Raw genomic sequence first — 22,185 nt, 5'->3', positions numbered from 1 at the left:
CTGGATATCAAAGGATTAAGGGAAATTCTTTGGGAAATTAGTGATGCCTTTAAATATGTTTGCAAATAGTGGTGCTTTTTATGATCATTCTATGAAAATCAAGTATGAAAGATAGATATTATATTGTATTAGGCTATACATATTTATTTTAGGAGTGGGTGGGGAATTCCACCCCACAATGTTCCATTTGCATTTTGAGTGACAGACTTGCATTTAGATCTTTGGTACCACAAAGTGTTTACTCTTAAAGTCTAGTGTATAATATCCTTTAAGAGAATCATGAAAATATCCGCTTGGTTTAGTAGATTGAGACAGGAAAGAGGCGTTTTCCTTGCCTTACACAGAGTCTCCTTTGATTGAAAATCACTTAAACGTTGAACTGAGAACATTTGCTGCCTTCCTCGATTTGCAGATGTTTTCTCAGAACTTCCAAATAGTCCCAGCTGGCTGGAGCTAAGGCCTGTGTAGATTGATAAGATGCATCTGGCTTCAAGACACAGCCTGAGTACAGGGGCGGGCTCTTTATGTCCTGGAGAATCTGATTGGGCTACGAGCTAAGTCTCAGGAGTACTTGCTCTATATAAGAGTGCCAAGAGACTCCCCAGTAGGGAGACACAGGGAGGGTGTAGGTTGCTGGGCTCTTCCTGCTGTTGAAAATTCACGGGGCGCTCACAGCAGAAATTTTCTTCCTCTCTTCTACCTCGACTGTTTTCCCCAACATGAAGGTAAGATTATTTCATTACTTTTGCAAACAAAGCTATCTCAAAAGGGAGTAAGGCTTAACTAAAAGAACTCAAATAAGGAAGGGACATGGGCACATAAGGAAGAGAAAGATCTGAGGGTGACATTTAAAAAATTTTTGCTTAAGTGTATTCAATAGTTCAGCCAAAGTGAATTCCTTTTCCTTGTTTTGCAGTTAAACTATGAGTTCAGAGGTCTGGGAATCAGAAACTGGAGAAATGTTTATGAAAGTCCAGAGAAAGCCATTGAGAAATACAAACATATTATTGTTCTTTGTTAAGGAAAAATTCCCTCCTGTGTATTTTTGTGTGTGTTTGATTTGGAACAGTGCAATGAGCCCCCATGGTTTGACTTATTTAAAAGCTTTCAAGAAAAGAGAAATTGGAGACTCTGGAACTTTAGAATTTGGAATTCTGGATGAAAGTGTCAGGATTGTGAGAGTAGAAGCTACAGACAGATGGAATGAAATGAAAGATTTAGCAAGTACACACGCTGACCCAATGCAAAATGACCAAGTGTGGAAAAAAAAAAAAAATTACTGTTCAACAAAAGACAGGATCAAACACGGAAGTTAGTATCATAAACTATATGTCTGGGATGCAAAAATAAGTTGAAATTGTTACTGCATTTCCTATTATTGCAAATTAAATTTGGTAGTTAATCTACAACTTTTTCATTATAATGCTGGAACAATAATTTCAATTGCTTTTGTGGTCTCTACGCTTTCCATTTGCAATACTGAATCTATGCTCACTTTTCAATGGGGTGGGAGGAGGAGCGAGATTGGGTCTTGAATAACTCAAGCATGAAATTACATGGAATTAAATGATTAAAAGTTAGACAGAAATCACAACGTTAATTTGTTTAACGTTATTATGCTAGAACACTAAGTAACCCTACACAGTTAGAATTAGGATGTAATCTAATCTCTATTACTCTTTCTTGTATTTTCATTTAAAATTTTAGAATATTTGTTAGCTCAAAAAGAATATGATGCTTTTCCTACCATCATCTAGCCAATACACTTTTGCCTAATATTTGTATTAACCATCAACTGATTTCCTTACTTATTTTATAATGAGACACCTTACTAAATGTTTTGTGCTTAAAAAATGTGTTCACGGGGCCGGCCCGGAGGCTCAGGCGGTTAGAGCTCCATGCTCCTAACTCTGAAGGCTGCTGGTTTGATTCCCACATGGGCCAGTGAGCTCTCAACCACAAGGTTGCGGGTTCAACTCCCTGAGTCCCGCAAGGCATGGTGGGCTCCACCCCCTGCAACTAAGATTGAACACGGCACCTTGAGCTGAGCTGCCTCCTGGATGGCTCAGTTGATTGGAGCGCATCCTCTCAACCACAAAGTTGCCAGTTCGATTCCTCGAGTCCTGCAAGGGATGGTGGGCAGCGCCCCCTGCAACTAAAATTGAACAGGGCACCTTGAGCTGAGCTGCTGCTGAGCTCCCAGATGGCTCAGTTGGTTGGAATACGTCCTCTCAACCACAAGGTTGCCGGTTTGACTCCTGCAAGGGATGGTGGGCTGCATGCCCTGCAACTAGCAACGGGACCTGGAGCTTAGCTGCGCCCTCCACAACTAAGACTAAAAGGACAACAACTTGACTTGGAAAAAAGGCCTGGAAGTACACACTGTTTCCCAATAAAGTCCTCTTCCCCTACCCAATAAAAATTTTAAATCTTAAAAAAAAATAATTTGTTCACAATCATTGATTATTATGGTATTCTGCCATGATAGTAAATATACTTTTATCCTTGAATTGTCTGACAGAATACCAAAATATAAATTATTTTCCTGCAAGTTGCATGCAGAGTTCTCATCTATATTTGAAAGTAGATATTCATATTTTTACACTAAACGTGAAGGGCATGCTTTTGTGATACATTTAAGAGAAAGGAAACTTGTGCTATGAAAATACCACGAGAAATGGTTTCCAGGTCTGGCCTTTTAAGGGGCAGTATTCTTTTGTCTCTTCCTCCCACTCATGTGAACTAAATTCAGAAATATGGTCCTACCATCCCCTTGGTTTTCTCTGTGTCCCTTGGATAGGAGATAACTTGGGTTTGAAGTGTTTCAGAAGGACTTCAGAGCCAAAAGTCCTTCCTTTTAATCTGGCTGTGGTCCAGCCTTTTACTCTCTCCTCCCTGGACTGAGATGACCATGGGGTTTGTGACCCTAAGGCAGGATTCTCATGGGGCTGGGACGTGGTCATGTACAGTGATGTCTCAGGTCAGGGCCTCTGCTTTCTCTCTGTACCCCGAACTGACCTCAGGTTATCACCTGTCTTCTACCAGTTATACTGTGGTGGTATTTTTGTCTCTAAAAAAAATGTCCTTTTCCAGATTACAATGCTACCTTATTGGCAAAACTAAGTTCAAAACTAAGATAATATCTATTATTTTTCTACCGAAAGATACCACTGTTAATGTTTCAGTCCATTTCTTTTCCTACTTTTTATATGCAATCACATTTTACATACAAGTTTGTAACCTGTCAGATCCCCAATATTTAGGCTGGTGGTATCATGTAAAGATGATTATAAAAGGTCTCGGAGGTGTTTCACAGACTGAAGGAGACACCCACAGAATGAAGGAGTATGACGGTCATCACTGCCCCTCTAGCTGGGGATGTGTCTTGACTTTTGATTCTTCATTTATGAAGTTTGTTTCCTTTTTAATTCTGCAGCCCTTGGCACTACTCTTTCTTCCAGGCTTTCTGAGTGTCCTCATGAGTACTGGAGTTAGAGAGAAGGAGAGTGGAGAAAGGAATTAAAAGATGATGGGACCCTAAATAAGTATGTGTGATCATTTAACTCAGGAGCATTTTCAATTTGTTTGTCCATAGAAATGAATATAGTAGGAGGCACATGCAACAGAATTACATTAAATTTTTATTTAAAATGGAAACTTAAAAGACAAGCATAGGTATTGAGCCTTCTTCATAGTTCTTTCACTCTTTGTATTCCTAAATCACAAATCTTGATTTGTACAAATGTATTCCCCTTCAACTCATAAAAAATTGCAAACTAAATTAATGCTTTTATTTCTCCCTAGGCAATAAGTTTATTCATCTTGGTGGGATTTATAGGCGAGTTCCCAGGTTTTTCAAGGTGAGAATTTTTTGGATTGTGTGTGGAAATCATTAACAATTAATTTTTTTATCGTTAGTAAATTCTTTACAGCCAGATTTCTACTTTGCAGCCTGAGCATGTTTATCCATTCAACACTATCTTTCCACATTTTGAGAAAAGGCAGTGAAAGCAAAAGCTTGTTGTATTATTATCTTTATTTTACTTTATTTTATCTCTATAAGGAAGAAACCTGAAGATTAAAACCAGCTCAAAGATTTTTCCTTGTCCCAGTTCCAAGATTTTACCTGCATTTCAGAGATTTGCAGCCACCCTACACAGCTTAAAGCAGAATTTGATCTTTAAACGTAGTCATTGCAAAATATTCTTTGGATTTTAAAGGTTGAGCGTTTTGTAGGAAAATAGTTTTATTGACTTTTGAGACTTGAAAGAAAGCTGGAATCATTCACCCATGGCTTTGTTTTGCTTTCATTGTCAGTTGGTGGGACAGGATCAGGTCAGTTCACTTGATCGAACTATCAGAATATGTGTCAGGCGCCGTGCTAGTGACTGGGGATACAAAGAGGGCCAAGACAACACTGAGAATCTAGTGGGTGATTCAGATCTTGAAACAGTCAATTTCAATACAGATTTGCTAAAGGCTCTGCAAGAGGCCTGAACAGGGTGCTGTGGGAGCACAGAGGTGAGGCCAACCAAGCTTTCCTTCCTCAACCTTGGTGTTTGGGGAAGGCTGCAGCCTGTCCCTTGGACACAAAATAGAAAAATAGCAAGTTCAGATTACTTAAGGGTTAAAAATTCTAAGGCATTTGGATCACTGGGGCCACCTCAAGACTACAGGTTAGCAAGGTTGGCCCCATAAAAGCACCTGAGTACACACTCCAGAATGGGACTCCTTACTTCCACGGTCACCTGGCATCCTTAAGATACCACCATGACTTAAGATGTTTCCAAGGCTAGAAATGTGCTCGAAATGCAGAAACCCAGAGTCTTCATTCCTTTACCCTTTGTAAGTGTGCTTTTAGGCTAGGCTTCCTGAATTTCTTAGGTCTAAGCCATGTGACCCCCTTGACGCAACTGGAGTCAAGCATTGCATGGGAGTCAACTCATCATCTGCCACATGTATTTTATTTGAGTGGAATTGTTTAAGCTCAAATTTCCCCTGTATGCATGGGAGTCAACTCACCATCTGCCACATGTGTTTTATTTGACTGGAATTGTTTAGGCTTAAATTTCCCCAATATGCATGGAAGTCAACTCACCATCTGCCACATGTATTTTATTTGAGTGGAATTGTTTAAGCCCAAATTTCCCCTATATGGGTGTGTGCTTAAGAAGTGGCCTAAGTAAACAGGGGAGAGTTGAAAAATAAACTCCTGTCCAATTAGCCTTGGCCAGTTTTTAGTTTCCCACTTCTCAGAGGGTCTTTCTAGAGCTTCTTGTCTCCCAGTTAAGAGTTTCTGTATAACTCTTCCACTAATCATTTAGAATCCTTTCAAAGGCTATAATACCTTCCTCCTGTGTCTTCTCACTTATTCTTCCCAACTCTGAACACTCCCTTATCTATATTGCCACAACATATTATACTGTGCACATTTGTTATGAAATCTTTCAAACTAGATATACTGTATTATGGATTGTGGTTGTATTATTGTTTTATGATTATTTGTTTATGCATCTGTGTTTTTGTCTTCCCCTCTTTCAATGGTCAGTGACCTATCTCGCTTAATGTGTCTACAACTCGAGTGTCTACATAGTGCCTTGTACATTATAGCTGTTTAATAAATGTTAATCTCTAACAGTGGATTCTTTTTACATATATAATTTATATATTTTTTTAATACTTTTGGTGCCTCTGGGGAAAAAAATTGTGAAGCAAGTTTTAACTATTCTTTGTGTCCCCTGTCTCTTATCTTTCTACCTGCTTTGTGATGAACACTGACAGTGCCTCCTCTCCCGTCAATTGCCAGTGGGATTCCTTTGGCCCTTGGTCAGAATGCAATGGTTGTACTAAGTCTCAGGTAGGACCATGCAAAAACTTTGTGTGTATTATTTACATGCAGAAATAGCTTAGGTATGGAGAAAATGGCATTAACTTTTGAATGCTATGTTTTATTTCTTAAAAATATAATTAATAATTTTAAAGAAAAAATATAACTTATTTAATAATGAATATTATAGTAAAGTGATTTCTGCATTCTAACTTTTCTTGCAGGACTTTTCTAAATCTTACATTTGAGCCTAGAGATCTACATAGGATAAAAATGAAAAGCAACTCACTAACTCATGAGCTATTAGAGAGATGAAAACAGCATGAAATAGAGTTAGTAGATAATTCAAAATCTGTTTCATATTTATTGGGTTCAACGTTTCTTACTATTTGAAACAAACACTAACAAGTAGCAAAATGACTGCTTTTCTTTACCTGACAAATGGTGAATGACCATGAAAAGTCAAATATTTTCTGATGCTATGAAGTTCAATTATTTTTTTTTAAATTATTTATTTATTTTTTGCAGTTGCAGTTGAAATTCAATATTATTTTGTATTAGTTTCAGATATACAGCACAGTGGTTCAACATTTACATAATTTGTGCAGAGATCCCCCGATTAGTCTGGTACCCACCTGGCACTATACATAGTTGTTGGAACATTATTGACCACATTCTCTGTGCTGTACTTTATTTATATTAAAGTTTAATACTTACGAAATAAAAATAAAGTATCAAAATATCTTTTTTCCTGCTTATAAATTATTCATTGGAGATAAAACAGAAAGTATAAATAAAGAAAATACTACTTATATTTTCACCATTTAGTAGAAACCAATATACCAGCATTTTGGTATTTATTTCTTTCAATTTGTTTTCTTTCTGTTTGTTTACAATTTTTTAAAAATAGGATTATTTGATTATAGTTTTGTATTCTAGTATTTTAACCTCACATTGTACTATCAGCTTGAATTTTAAAAGCTGGATTATGGTTCATTATATGAATATACAAATTTTACTTATCTACTTTCCTACTGTTTGAGATTTAGGTATTTACATTTTTGGTTATTATAAATAAAACTTTAATGAACATTTTTATACATAGATATATGTCCTCTTTTCTGATAATTGTCTTAGGATAAATTCCAAAAATACAATGTTTATTTTAAAGGTTCTGAATCTTTGAGCGGTTAAGTATTTTTTATTGAAATATAATTGACAGATAGCATTATATTAGTTTTAGGTACACAACATAATTTAATATTTGTAAAATATTTTAAGGTGGATCAGTTTGGATGCAGCTGTGTATTTAATATTTATTTTTTAATTATTGAAATAACAGAAACATATTACAGAAATAATTTGGAAACATCACCATAACTATCATTTTCATCATTTATTTAGTACCTCCATGAATGGTATTGACAAAACAAGTTACACAAATGCAGAATTTGGCTTCTGGCAAATATAATACTGATGACTCTGATTACAGGCAAACAAGTACATGAATAACAAAGCAAACATCAAACAAACACTAATCACAGAAAACATTTTTATAATTTAAAAGCAAGTTAAGAAAGAACACTAAATTGAAATAGCTAGAAGGTGTTTTTCATATTAGTAATATTTTTCTTTGAGTGAAGTGTCATCATGGATAGATATATCCCTAGCTTATAAAATGAAAATTTTCATCCAGAAAGAGACAAGTGAAAATGAAAAAGGGGTCATAAGACCAGAATTTGACAGGTGAGAATGAGACTGCTGAGGGTGATCCCTTGTCAAGGTCATCCTGGGATATGGAGAGGTGAAACTTTACTTACACAAACAACACAGACTGTGCTCTGGAACTTCAGAAAATGACCAATTAATGAGCCATACAGGAAAGGTGTCTTCACCATTTAAATACAGAAACCAAAACCTTGTTAAGAAACTGTCCTGAGTTCCATTCCCCACTGACATTCCTCTATGGTGCCTCTGCTTAGATGCAATAATGGGTGCCAGAGCCGGACCCAGGCTGATGCAAACCGCTCAGTGTTCAAATCCCATTACTGTGACTCTTTGTCCCAAGGAATCCCCACTTCTAACCCAATGTCAAAGGGAGGAACAGATTCAATGTATCTAGCCTGCCCTGTTGGTCTTTGCTTAAGTATTAAATTCTCTGGAATCTCAGATTTTGTTCCTTTTCATTAATGAGGAAGAGGTGAGCATAGGAAGAGGCTAAAAGATGCACCTTTGATTGCCTTTGGGGAGGAAAAGGATTTTGTAGATCTTTCTTTTTGTTTAAACATTGGATACATGTGTTCATTCCTATTAAGTGAACTTTGGTATGCTTATTTGTTTCTCATTTGGCTTGATGATTTCTTCAACTTACCCTACTTTCCCCCCAACTCCATCCCATGCCACATTTGCTTTTGACATATTTCCCATTTCAGAGGTCAATGACTTTGATTGTCTCATAAAATTCCATTGTAGATGTGACTTCACCTCTGGACTGCTTGGGCTTCTGTTTTATAAATTTGACTTCCATATTAACTTATTTTTTGTTGGATTGTTTTGCCTTGCCTTGCTTTTCCTGAAGAAGGCTTAACATTCAACTCAAATGAGTTACCACAACTTTTTAAAAATGTTTTCCAAACTCCACCTCATCTCAACCTCCTTCCCAGTACCCTTACCCTCCCTCCAGTGAAATTCATATTCACCTTTCTAACTAGCTCTTGGTCCATACCTTTGGCAAACACATTAATTATTCTATATTACAGTCTATTTTCTTATATATCTACCCAGCTAACTCTTTCTGGTTACTTTCTTAAAGATTCACTATTTTTATTTTTATTTTTTAGCACTAAACACTGAGAGTAAATACATAGCTGGAAGCGCTCTATAAATAATAACCCATGTGTCACTGGGTTCAAGGACGGGTGGGTCTGTGGGTTCGTTGATTTTGGAGATTTTACTTCTGTAGGACACCAGAACCATTTCCCAAATGTTGCTTCTCCAGTTGTATTAATTTCTCTTAGATTTTATTTCTTAGATAAAGGAATCTGGAGCTAGCGAAAAGCACTGCTGGTTTTTGTTTAGACTCGCAGGCGGTCAGTTGCTGTTTATGGGCAGTATGGTGGCCAACCTTGCAGCGGCAGTGCTTTTCAAACACAATCGTGTGAACCTACTCTAGGATGTCCAACAGAAGATGGATGTGGAGAGCGTTTCCGGTGTTTTTCAGGTATTTGTTTTCCATAGCCTTAGCGTGAAGCATGTAAATTCAAATGTTATTTGTTTAAACTACTCAGTATATGTTTGTTGAATTTTACTGAATTTATATTGGCTTATAAATTTTCCCCAAATAGCAGTCGGCTTTTTTGTTGGCTTCATAATCACACACTCAACTATCATTCTTTCAAATGCATGGGGAGGCATCTGGTAATAAAAGCAGGGATGTTCTTTGCTTCTTTGAAAAGAAATATGGCTATTGACAGACCCAAATACTTCTTCATGTTGCATTTTTGGGGAAGACGTAGAATTCGTCTGGTATGTGTTCTGAGATTGGGCCGAAACAGTGTTACCAAAATTATTATTATGTTTATAAGAAAAGCAACTCTAATAGCTAATCAAGGAGCAATACAGGTCACCCCTATGCACGGGGTAACTGAAACATAGTTTCGTCATTATTATTTGATTTATTGTCTATGGTACATTTGTGCAGTCAGAGTAATTCAACAATCTTTAGCAAACATTTATTATTCTTGTTATGTTTCAGTTATAGTGATGAAAGTTGTGGATTTAGAAATGAAATACATAGCGTCTTCCCTCAAAAGTATTTAAAATTTTGTGGGCAGAATAGTATATACATAATCTCTATGTTAGAAATGTTCCTTAACAATACCTGTCAAAGTCCTGTTTCACTTTCAAAACCCAAATTAGATGACACCGCCTTTGGGAAGCCTTCCCTAAACCCTCAACTGATGGAGCTAATTAATAAATTAGCTCTATGTACATTGTACTATCTGTAATCTGGAGTATTTGTGGGCCTGGATGTCTGTTGGTAGACTTTGAACCCCTTGAAGACATGGATTATATTTCATTTTTGCATAAGAAGTGCCTGGCACATAGTCAACTCTCAACAAATGTTTGCTGTATTGGATCGAGGGTGTCATGCTATACTATCAGGACAGTTGTATACAGTGCATGCTATGAGGACAGAGAGGAAGGACATGCGTCATAGCATGTGGGATAGGCATGGTTTCTGAGAGGACATAATGTGTGATTTGATTCTTCAAGGACGAGTAGGTGTAGGTAGAGAAATCCCTTCTCAGCTGACAGAACTGTAAGTCCAAGGTCAGAGGAGATGTCAGAAAGCCTGGCTTTTTATTCATGTAAATGATTCAGTATGACTACGACATAGGAATCCAGTAGAATGGCTGCACATGATGGGGGGAGGTGGGCAGGGGCTAGATCATTTGTACCCTCGAGCACTTCCTTGGTACCCTGGGCTTATGTCTATCACAACAATTATGTTGTTGAATTGTATTTATCTATGTCTTCATAGTCTTTCTTATTAGATTGGAAAGTGTGTGAAAAACCTGACAAATACTATTTTTATTCATACGTGTATCCCTACACCCAGAAGAGTGTCTTACACAGAGTAGGTGCTAAAGAAAGGTTGAATTTTAAACTTTTGACTCAGTTCCCATGCTCTCAAAGCTTGCACATCTAAATCACCACGGAAAGCAGGACTTGGGCATTTTGGTCAGTGATTACAGAAAAGAAACCAAAAGTCGAAGGATAAGAAGTCAATCTATCTTCACAGTGTTTGACATTGTATGATTTTGGAGGATTCAGACAAATTGCCTGATGCTTATTGGTGAGAGCCTGGAATTGGAATTTGGGTTCTATTTTCAATTTTGTGTCCGGCCAAGGTCAGAATCCATTTTGTGTGTTGTAAAAGGAGGACCAAAATAATCACTAGTCCTTTCCTGGACACACTGAGGACTTATGTCAAATTCATATTAGAATGTCAGTGCTGAGGGTTGGGGGCAAAATCTTTTCAATCCCCCTTCTTCCCTCTTATTTTTGTGTGGCGGCTTTTCTTGTGGTTAGGTCAATGCATCAGCAAATCTTTGGTTTGCAACGGGGATTCTGACTGTGAAGAAGATGGCGCTGATGAAGACAGATGTGAGGACTCAGAAAGCAGACATGCCTGTGACCTTCATAAACCTCCTCCCAACATAGAACTTACTGGAAATGGGTAAGGTGCAGGGCAGCCTCTTGTGCACATTGATGGGTTATGATTTTTCATTTTTATTTATTTATTTATTTATTTATTTATTTATTTATTTATTTATTTGTAAGTCTAATAACAAATTGCCTAATAACTAAGGCTTTTCCTCAGATGTCTTTACCATATCCTGAAACAATTCTTAAATTCATATCATCATACCTGTAGGTATAGAGTTGACCAATTATTCCTGAACTGTCCTGGTTTTAGCACTGAGAGTCTTGCATCCAGGGAAACCCCTCAGACCTGGAAAAACCTGCATGGTTGGTCATCCTATGGGAGAGAAAAAAGGAGAGAGAGAGGAGAGGGGGAGAGAGAAGGAAAGAGGAAGAGAGAGAGGGGGAGAGAGAGAGAGAGAGAGAGAGAGAGAACTGATTCAGTGAGGTGGGGCTATTCAAGAGAATGAAGACAATAACATGAGAGCAGGGAAAGAAGAGATAAAGTAGTGTGTTCGAATATTCAGGCTGAAAAGTAATTGCCCAAACTAGCTGGGAACTTTCATTTCCAAGTAAAGTTGGGACAATCCCATGTATGCCTTTTCAAAAAGAATTCTGAAGAAATTTTAAGGGCCAGACTCAAGATTTCAAGGCTTTAAAGCAATGTATTATAGAATGATAGATGTGATTTTTTTACATAATATTTAAAAATTCATTAACAGAGAAGGTAAAATTAGAGGATGCCAGTCAGCATGCTAAGAGACAATTAGTTGAAATTCGTTGCAGAGAGCCAAGAGTAATCTCAATTGTATTGGTTTTATCCATAGATTCAGTTCAAAATGAGCTGTTGCCATAGATACAAAAGGGCTGTATATTTCCCAAACATGTTCTTAGGCTTAAAAGATGTTGGGTTTTCGCAGGTGTTAGTTTTAGCTATTATACGAAGCAAGGGAGGTTGGATAATGTATGGTGTGCATTAGGACACTGTTCTCTTTATTTGAGCTCTCTCAAGATATGGTTAACCGTAATGTATTTCCGGAATTTCTAGAGTTCTTTAATGATGCCTTTTCCAGCAAGTTCAATTTCTGGTTATTAATTGCCTTTTCTTCCTCCTCTCCTTTCTCCCCCTCCCACTCCCCCTCCCCCTCCCCTTTCTCGTCCTCCCCCTCCCCCTCTTCCCCCTCCTCCTCCTCTCCCTCCTCCTCCTCCTTCTCCTTCTTCAAACAGTTACAATGCACTCACTGGCCAGTTTAGGAACAGAGTCATCAACACGAAAAGTTTTGGTGGTCAATGCAGAAAAGTGTTTAGTGGGGATAGACAAGATTTCTACAGACTGAGTGGAAATATCCTCTCCTATACATTTCAGGTACTTAATTACATTTATTTTATTTATTTCTAATCTGTGAATTATTGCCAGAGATCCTTATTTATATATTTATTTTTTGGTATTGGTTGAAAATTTATTTTCATCTAATATGTGGTCAGTTCTTATAAATGTTTTATATGGGCTTAAAAAGAATACATATCATGTAACTGAAGTACAGGGTCATGGTAACTTGTCATTTAAGCTGAAATACACTTTTGCTTCATTTTCATTTTGCCTGTTCCATGTGGGCCCAAGACCTTATGGTCTGTCCCTGCATAAGTGTTAGAAATCAAGGCCCTGGCCAGGACTGGAATGATCAATTCCTTTACACTGTTACAATGTAATCTCACTTAAAAGTGCTTTAATTCTTTTTTAAATTTATTGTTTTAAATGAAATTCATTGCAATGACAATGGTTAGTAAAATGACATAGGTTTCAAGTATACAATTCTGTAATACATCTTCCATATATCACATTGTGTGCTCACCCGCAGAGTCAGTTCTCCTTCCATCACCATATTCTTAAATTGTGAAATATTTCATATGCGTGTGAATGACATATACATTTAGTTTGATGAAAATTAATAAAACAAATGCCCATATGTGCCCATCATCCACCTTAACAAACAGAATATTACCAGTGACTTAAATGTTCCCATTTACCCCTCTCTGATCACATTCTCCTCACCCCCACTTCCCAGGCAATACTATCTCATATTTTGTATTAATCATTTCCTTGTTTTTTTGTATATGTTTATCCCATACATCTTTGTCTCTAAATAAAAACTTGTAATTTCGTTTTGGCTTTTTGGCCATTTTGTAAATAACTTGTATACTCTATATTCTTCTATGGATTATTTTTTCACTCAAAATTATGATTTTGAAGTTTTTTCATGCTGATATAGATGGCATTTTTATTGCTGTTCCAATTTTTTTCTTATGAAAATGCCTTGAACATTTTTGTGCATGAGTTCCATGCAAAATGAGGTAGAATTTCTCTAGGGCATACACCCGGAACTTGAATTGCTGCCTTGTCTGTGGTACGCTTTACTAGGCCAAGTTTCCAACACGGATGTATCAGTTTATACCCCCACCAACAGTGTGGAAGAATGGTCTGTGCTCCAGTGGCCTTCCACATTGCCTGAGGTTTACGTTTATTTTGCTTATGATCTCAGGATGGCCTCTGGCTCTCGGCTTTTGCTTCTTGCATGCCTTTTCTGTCATACACACCTAGACTGATCCTGTTTCTTGACTGCAACACAAAATCTACTCACACCAAAATATTTATGGCTTTGGAGGACAGTCCTGAAGATACAGAGGAGAGATTTTTTTTCTGTTGCAATACTGCAAACACATTCAACAAAAGCAGTTGACATCCTCCATCTTAACATGTCTTTCCTTCCACCATCTCAAAAAGTGCAGTGTTTGGCCTTATCTGTTTTAGCCTCTAACTTTTCTTTTCTCTTTTCTTTTCTTTTCTGCTCTCTTTTCTTTTCAACCTCCTGAGATTGCTTTGATCTCAGCATAGGAAAAGCTTATCAGACACATCAGCTGAGAGCACCCACTGAGTAGCTTCCCAACGGCTCCACCTCCTCCCAGCCTCTTTCTTGTTGTCCTCTTCCAAGATCTCCTCTCCCACTGCTTTCCACCTTTCTTCCCAGACCGCCCCAAATTTCCAATTCAGTACTCCTTATCTATTACTCTCAAATTTGTAAACCAAAACTATTAGGGTATTCAGACAGAAGAGCCCTTGTTTACCAAAATTAACCCTCTGCAGAAAGCAGTTCTGATTATAAATAGCAAACACACCATCCTCCAATTTACAATAGAATCAATTACATTGAAGAGTTATTGAATCATCAAAATGGAAAGTGAAACTGATCTGAAAAATTATTGTAGCTACCAATTTTTGAATATTTACTGTGGCGTCTACACTCTTTTAGTCAATTTGTATAGGTTAAATCTTCACAGGATCTTTGGAAGGTAAGTAAATATTTTAGTATTTTATATATGTTGACATTGAGGCTCAGAGGACTTCAGCTGATTTGCTCCAAGTCACCAAATTAATAAGTAGTAGAGCTTGGATCCAGTCTGTCAGGCTTCACAGCCCTTTATTTCTCTACTATATTTTATTCTCCCAATGTATTATATTTAATTGCTTTTCAATTCTAAATTCCACATGGCGAATGATATCTATTGTAATTTAACCTGTGGTCAGAAGGGAGAAAGTGAGATAAGCATTTGTAGAGAATTTTTCTCCTTTTATTCCTAGGAGGATGTGTTGGTAGTCTTTTCATAATGATAAGCGGAAGAATGGCAAAATTTGCAACAAACTGAGAAAGTTACAGAGCAGAGAAAATAATAAGGAAGAGAATATCTGACATAGTTGGAATGTAGACATGCTGGAATTCTGCAGCTTCTGAAGAAGAGGAATAATTTAAAAACAGCATAATGCTAATATTTGTTTTCCTCAGCATGGCTTGGGTTTTGGATTGGCATCTGAAATGCCTTTCCAGTCACCAAATTTGTAGGTGTTTGTCACAATGGAGGGAAATAACAGCCTGCTATTGAGGGAAGTATATAGATGTTTTGAGGATCCAGCCTGAGGGAAGTGAGGTGGAAGCAATAGGCAGTAAGTCAATCATTAAAGTGCTAAACCCCAGTGCAGCTATGGAGGCAATGAATGTCCCCCATAGTTCAAATATAGGATTGCTAGAATGTGTTGAGGGTTTCACTGAGGTTGGAAGTCATGTATGGACTTATAGTGACACCAGTCTGTAGTTGTGTGATTTTCCTATAGTCGTGCTAGGTAGTTTGGCTGCAAGCATTGATCCAGGGTTGAGTTTTTGCCAGACAAATATGGTGGCAGGACATATCTAGGCAAGGAAGTGAAGTTCGCTGGCAAGAGAATGAAATGGTTGAAGTCATAAACCACAAAGCTTAACTGCAACAGGAAGGAAGTGAGAAAATGAAGGTGCTGATAGGGAGAAAGAGGGAAAATACATTGATTAACTTCTCTCTATGAAGCTGAATGACAGATGTGGCCGTAATAGAATGAGAGTCAAAAAAAAGTAAGAGATATCAGAATGTAGAATGTTTGAATTTATGGTTTCAGAGGAAGGATCAGTTCAGGGGCATCCAGGATCTAAGCTGGAAGGAAGAGAGGATTAATTAAGGACAATTTAAGACTATCATACTACCTTGAAAAAGGATGATTCTTGTGTGTAGAGTAGATGGGAGGGAGGAGATGCTGAACTAAACAGCTTAGGAGCTTATTTGCATAAATTATAAGAGAACTGGAAATCTATTACTGGATCACATAGAACATTCCAAAACAAAGTCCAAAGAATTTGATTGTTTCACGTAACCTGTTTGCATCTCTGTTCCTCTCTATTAGACAAAAAAATCAAGAGCCAAATGCTTTGTAGTTCTTTGCTAGTGTGGCCTTGTTAATTTGCTCACTTCTGGCCTAAATATTGACATTAAAGGAAAATGGAAGATTTGTGTACACAGATAAAATTTTGTGGAATCACTTGGGATTGCCATTATTGATACCATGTTTCCTGCTTAACAAAGAGTAATTATAAAATGAACTCTATTCCTTATACTCATACAGGCCTCATCTTAATGAGAGGCACAGTTGTTTTGTGTCAATGAAGAGCTTTGTCTTTGAGAGAAGATTGTATGAAGAAAGTATCCACATTAAAGGATCTATGACAAAAGATTCTTGATTATATCCAAGGCGTTAATTTAGTTATAGCAAAATTTTTCATTTTCTTTATAGGTGAAAATAAATAATGATTTTAATTATGAATATTACAACAGTAGCTGGTCTTATGTAAAGAGTACATCAACAGAACAGTCATCATCTGGAAGGAAAAATTTTTTGTTTATATTTTCATCTTCTTCTTCTTCATATAATCATAATTCAAATTACATTGAAAACCAGAAGAAAAAGGTTAGTATGAAATATTATTTAACTTTCTCATGTTACTGGTTTAAGTATTTGTAGCATTAACAAAAGTGTATTTACCAAGAGGATCAGCTTTCACTTTTTAAATAGGTCAATAGTATCTTCTGTAAAGAGATAATACAATATAATTCTTTAAAAGGTACAATCTGGTCTTCTTAACTCTCTTTGATATATTTATACTTTTTATATTTTCATTAAAGTATTTGTACTTAATTTGAAAATTGTTAAAAAACACACCCATTACTTTCCAATCTTCTGGTTAAAACGGCCCTGAATTTCTCACCTATGGTAACTGATGCTACTATTTTTTAGTGTTAAAATTATAATTTTAAAAATCCAATTAAGGTGTGCTTCCTAAATGCTAACACTAGAATCTTTTTTAGAAGGTGTGTGAAATTAAAAACTTTTAAAACACTTTATTACTTTTGAGATACCCAAATTTTCATATGAGGAAGTTAAAATGCTTATTTTGAGACATTTTGTTGTTTTGAAATTTCAAAATTTTCATCTTGGGCAACCTGAACAGTTGACATGGATTGTACTAACTGATACACATGTAATGCTGAAAACATTTTCAGGCTGATCATCATTCACAATATGCATATTTTATCTTAAAGCCAGTAACTTAACTCATAAATCACACAAGGGAGGTATAAAAGAATACTGATTTTGTTTTATGATTAAGAAGCTGACTGTGGAAATACGAGCTGTAAAAACATTTATCATCTTCATCTTATATTGTTCACATAAGTGAGGATTTGGTGTAAGGTAGATCTGTCTTAGATTTCATTAAAAGATGTTTAATTAGAAGTATTTAAAATACCTCATTATAAAGTGGCTTAACTTGCAAATATACCGGTATTGGAGATAATTATACAGCCACCCTACCTATTAGTCATTGTCAAGATATGGACTGTAGGGACACATTATTTTATATACTTATTTGTGAGATTATTTAGCAGTTAGTGAAGTTGATTCTCTTTTTTGTAGCTGAGGATGGCATAACAACTGGTCTTGGGTTTTAAAGGTTTAAAAGAAATTACCATGACATTCCTCAGATATTATTCCTACTTGGGATTTAAAAAATCCCTTTGATTGCCTTAAGTGAGTGGGCCCAGAAGAGACCTAAGCATGCACCTAAAATAAAAATTAATGAAGATGGCACTTGATGGAGACAATGGATAGGGAAACTAAAACTCCTTTTATTCTTTCTTCCTCCCACAGAGTTATCAATTGTTGGTTGTTCAGAACACAGTGGAAGTGGCTCAGTTTATCAATAACAATCCGGAATTTTTACAACTCGCTGAGCCCTTCTGGAAGGAACTCTCCCATCTTCCCTCTCTGTATGACTACAGTGCCTACCGACAATTAATCGACACATACGGGACACATTATCTGCAGTCTGGATCCTTAGGAGGAGAATACAAAGTTCTATTTTATATGGACACAGAACTAATGAAACAACATGGTAGAGTATTTAAAAAAAAACTTATATAAAAACATTTCAGGGGTTGTAATGGGGAAATAACATGTAGCTAACTTATACTTTAGAACTTTAAAATAGGAGAAATAGAAATGAAATTGCAAAGGAATCCAAAGCTGCAAGAATCCATTATACTCTACTCAAAATCTTACAGGCTTTAAGAAAGCCTGCCTACTCTTTTAGACAGTGCCGTGAAGTGTGAATTAAACCATTATCATTATTGGCTATCTCCAGAGGGTATTGATTGGATGTTTAGAATAGTTTTTAACCTTTCACATTTCTCAGATTAAATAACATTCCTCGATGAAAACTAATGAGGAATTTACTGTTATTACAGAAATCAAGATGTTTTAAAGCAGTATTTCATTTATCTCTGTTTAACATTCAACATTCCTTTTAAAAAAATGTGCTCTGGATAGCACAAGTTTGCTTGCTACCTAATAATACTTGTAACAATGGCTTAAATTTATTGGCTGCCTTCCTTACGACAGGCAAGTTACGTATGTTAGCAATGATGCTCACTATTACCCAGTGAGATAGCCATTATAATTCTTGTCCTACAGACTGAGAAACGGAGACTCAGTGCTGTGAGAAGACTCATCAAAGGGCGTATAGATCATAAGGAGGTTTCATGGGCTCTAAAGTCAGCTTAGTTTTTCTTATGCTATGTTGCTGCTAGAAATGCCTGATTTTTGTTAGAATAAGGGCATGCCACTGAATTCATGCTTTGTTGATTTCACAAAGATAGTACAAACCTCACCAGCTGCCCCAATGTGGGAAGGGAGAGAGTGGTGTCTTAGTATCCATTCCTTTTCGCCAGAGAACTTTTGGCCCTGGTTTATGAATGTTCCAAGTCAAACCCCCTCTGTCCCAACTTTGTCCTTAAGATGATGCCTACACTGCCTTCTCCATTCCAAATCATCTCTTCAGGATCTTTTTCATCAGATGTGATGCTCTTGTAATCTTAGACGAGAGTAAGACTTCTTACATGAGATTCAGAGATCTTGTAACCTTCTCTTATGGGTAAACTACAATGTTTTTCTGTATTTCCATTGGCTATTTTTTTTCCATTGGACTTAATTTTTACCAATCAAGATTTAAGTAGAATTTGAATTTTTCTAACCTCACAGGTTGGGAATAAATTGCACAAGCACAGGTTTTTTTTCTTTTCTGTTTTTTTGTTTTTGTTTGTTTTGTTTTTGTTTTTAAAGCAATGACAGAGACAATGTTTCTTTGGAAAATGAATCCAGCAAGTGGCTTGATCTAAACTCATTTTCACTGCCCTTTTTTTTTCCCCTTAGCATTTAAAGGAAATGGGGAGAAACTTTTTTAAGCTTCCCAAGTTGGCAAAAGTTTATTTTGAGTAATAATTTTACTCTTGAGCAGTTTCTGTTCTTCTTAAAAGTTTTAATTTATATATAATCAAATCTCCTGGGATATAATATATGCCCCCATTTGTTTTTTCAGAAATATTGAGGTTATTATAATATGATTAGCAAAATTACACAAGAAAAATACATTTCCTTACTTTTTTTGTTTTTCTATCCTCCTTTAAAAAATGCATTTGATAATGAGTAGAAATTGTCACATACTAAGGTGATGAGTCAGGGAAAAGAAATGTTAGACACCAGAGATAGTGAAGATGTTAAAGATGGAGATAGTAGAAGCAGGTAGGGTTTTATGACTTAATTACTGTAGAACAAGAACCCAGCTTTTAGCTTCTCCAGTAGGTATGCTGGAGGCCATCACATACCTATTTTTATGTATTTGCTTGAGGTGTTGACTATGGATGGGTGAACGATATCGTTCTTTGGGGTGTTTAATTTCTGCTCCCTCCATTATTTTATGTGGAAATCACCTCCATATCCTTCGTTGTCTGGTCAAAGCTAATGGAAGCCAATATTTGCTGAACTATTTGAAAGTAACTTTCAGACAGATGACGCTTCATTCCTAAATAGGTGCTTGCATCTGTTATTTTGTTTAACAACAAAAATTAAATATCACTTTCACTGACCCTTGTCTCTTCTAGAGCACTTGAAAATGTACGTATCCTTTCACTCTTGATTAGATGGGCACAGTAGTAGGAAACAACCTCTTAACTGCACTCTTGGCTGCATTTCAAAGGTCCTCAACAAATGCAGAAATTAAGCACTTTTTAATTCTTCCCCCAGGTCTCAGTTCATCAACTATGAAGAAATGTTCTTCTACAGATATTAATTTTCTGTTTCAATTCTCAAAGAGCAAATGCAAGGACCTGGAAAATGCCCTAAAACAGGCTTCAGGTAAATGAGAAGGGGGCAATATATATTACAACCTTCACTTCCGTCCCTCTGTCTTATGGTTAATTCCTGGTCTCCAAGGGCCTTGGAAATTTTAGCAGGTATCCTATTTTGTGTTTTTCATATATTTGGTTATTTTTGCCTCTGATCTCTATTTTATATGTCATGGCAATGAGACTCATGAAGAGTGGAAAGTCCACTAGTTATCTCCTGTCTACTGTAAATATGTCCTCAGTATACAACACCTTTCTCCCCCATGGTGGCAGTTAGCAAACAAGCCTAGAAAAATGACACCATCAGGAGAAGATGCAGGTCCAGTCTGTGACATGGATGCTCAGTGACGCTTTTGGTGGATGCTGCTGCTGCTGCTGCTCCTGGTGGCGACAGGGTGTTGAGGAATATGGTGTGCGAGTCTTTGAGTGACTGAAGACGGAACTGGAAGCGTGAGCTGATTTAGACTGTGTGTAGATGCCATGTTAAAGAGCTTGAATTTCATTCGGATGAGAAAGGGTGCCATTAAAGGATTTAACACAGGGAGCGATTAAGCGAAAGGTTACAAGGATAAAGTTGTAGAGAAAGAAGCAGGACTGAGACGGAAGAGTCTGAAAGGATAAGAACCGGAAAGGAGCAGTAATATGGAAAGTAAAGGAAAAAAAGAGGTCAACAGAGAGAAATGCTCAAGAGCAGTTAATAAGAAAAGGACTGAGGACTCTTCACTGGATTTGGCAAATACCACTGAATTGCCTTAAAATGAAGAGATTCTTAGTGTGGTAGGGATGGAAGCAAGACTGCAGGGCATCGTGTGAGGCCATGGATTAAGCAACATTTGAGCTTAGCTTCTCCCGGGGGTGATGGCAGATGCTGCGGAGAAGGTGAAGACTGATCCAGGTGCCAAAGTTCTCATTGAAGAAGTGGGGGTCCTTGGCATACTGGTAGATGACTCCAAGGTGGAGGGGGAGAGAGTAGTAAAACCACATTTATTTACTCTATTGCTTCATTCCTCACCTATTTATGAAGGCCATAGGATGTGCCAGGAATTGTCCTAGGCACTGGGGATATAGCAATGAATATGCCAGAGAATGTGCCTTTCTTCAAGGAGCTGACATGACAAAGGAGGAGGACAAGTTTTTGAAGAAGATGGAAATATAATGATCTGGAAATAGAAGTGGAAATGGGAGCTTTGGAAAGATGTTGACATCAGTCACTAGCTGGCCCGGTGATTGGAAGCTGCTCACCAATTTCATTTTATTTTGTATTGAACAAAACATAACACTAAGTGATTTACAAAAATGAACCAGTATAATCCTCCTACCTGAGAGTTAGGTATTATTCATATTCCCATTTTACAGACAGGAACACTGAGGAACAGACAGGTCACCCAATATCATGGTTGGTAAGCATCAGACACGAGACAGAGATGCATACATCTGGCTTCACAGTTTGGGTTCTTTGCTGTTGTACCCAGCTGATTGTCTAAGGGAAGAGGACCAGCTGGAGCAGAGCACTTACTGGGGTGTGGACAGGGAGGTGACAGGCTTAAAAATAAATACAAAAACAGAGTTTTTAGAGTCTGTGGTTTGTAAACAGGGGTTCCAGTTAAGGCAGGGATTATCAGACGAGGTAATCCCGGTGTGCACGAGGATTACCTGGGATAGCCTGTTAAAATGCTGATTTCAAGGCTTTGCTCTGAGTTATTCTGTCACAGGTCTTGGGTAGATCTCGGAAATCTGCAGTCACTCCGGAAGATTCTGACTCAGGTAGTTCAGGGACTGAACTTTGCGGTACACTTCCTTAAAAGGGTGACTACTTGCATATTAAAAAATAGCTAACAATGAGGATGAGGAAGAACTTCAGGGAATTTATTAAAAATATCAGGCTTTCATAATTTCTGATGATACAAGTACAATTTTTGAATTTGCAAAGTTTCATGAAAATTGTATGAAATTGTATAATTCAGTTAAAAGAAAGGAAATTAAAATCACCCCAAATCTGACCTGCAAGTTAGAAATTTCTGGTCATGACCAGTATAAAAACCAATTAAAAATGGAGA

At 37.0% G+C, this 22,185-nt stretch overlaps 1 protein-coding gene across 1 annotated transcript in view; it reads left to right on the top strand.

Moving 5' to 3' along the window:
- Positions 1–591: 591 nt before the first annotated feature.
- The window catches only part of C7 (complement C7), a 44,873-nt gene continuing 23,279 nt past the window's right edge, over positions 592–22,185 (top strand). The window contains exons 1-9 of the mRNA XM_019737256.2: positions 592–725; positions 3,805–3,860; positions 5,782–5,857; positions 8,906–9,047; positions 10,922–11,069; positions 12,263–12,401; positions 16,185–16,358; positions 17,598–17,841; positions 20,028–20,138. Of these exons, the coding sequence (XP_019592815.2) occupies positions 720–725; positions 3,805–3,860; positions 5,782–5,857; positions 8,906–9,047; positions 10,922–11,069; positions 12,263–12,401; positions 16,185–16,358; positions 17,598–17,841; positions 20,028–20,138 (1,096 nt within the window). The 5' untranslated portion in view covers positions 592–719. The remainder of the gene's footprint in view (positions 726–3,804; positions 3,861–5,781; positions 5,858–8,905; positions 9,048–10,921; positions 11,070–12,262; positions 12,402–16,184; positions 16,359–17,597; positions 17,842–20,027; positions 20,139–22,185) is intronic.

This window comes from Rhinolophus sinicus, linkage group LG03, assembly GCF_036562045.2.
Source record: "Rhinolophus sinicus isolate RSC01 linkage group LG03, ASM3656204v1, whole genome shotgun sequence".
Classification (NCBI taxonomy): Eukaryota; Metazoa; Chordata; class Mammalia; order Chiroptera; family Rhinolophidae; genus Rhinolophus; species Rhinolophus sinicus.
Note: the sequence above shows the minus strand (reverse complement) of the source record. Positions and strands in the feature narration are given on the sequence as shown.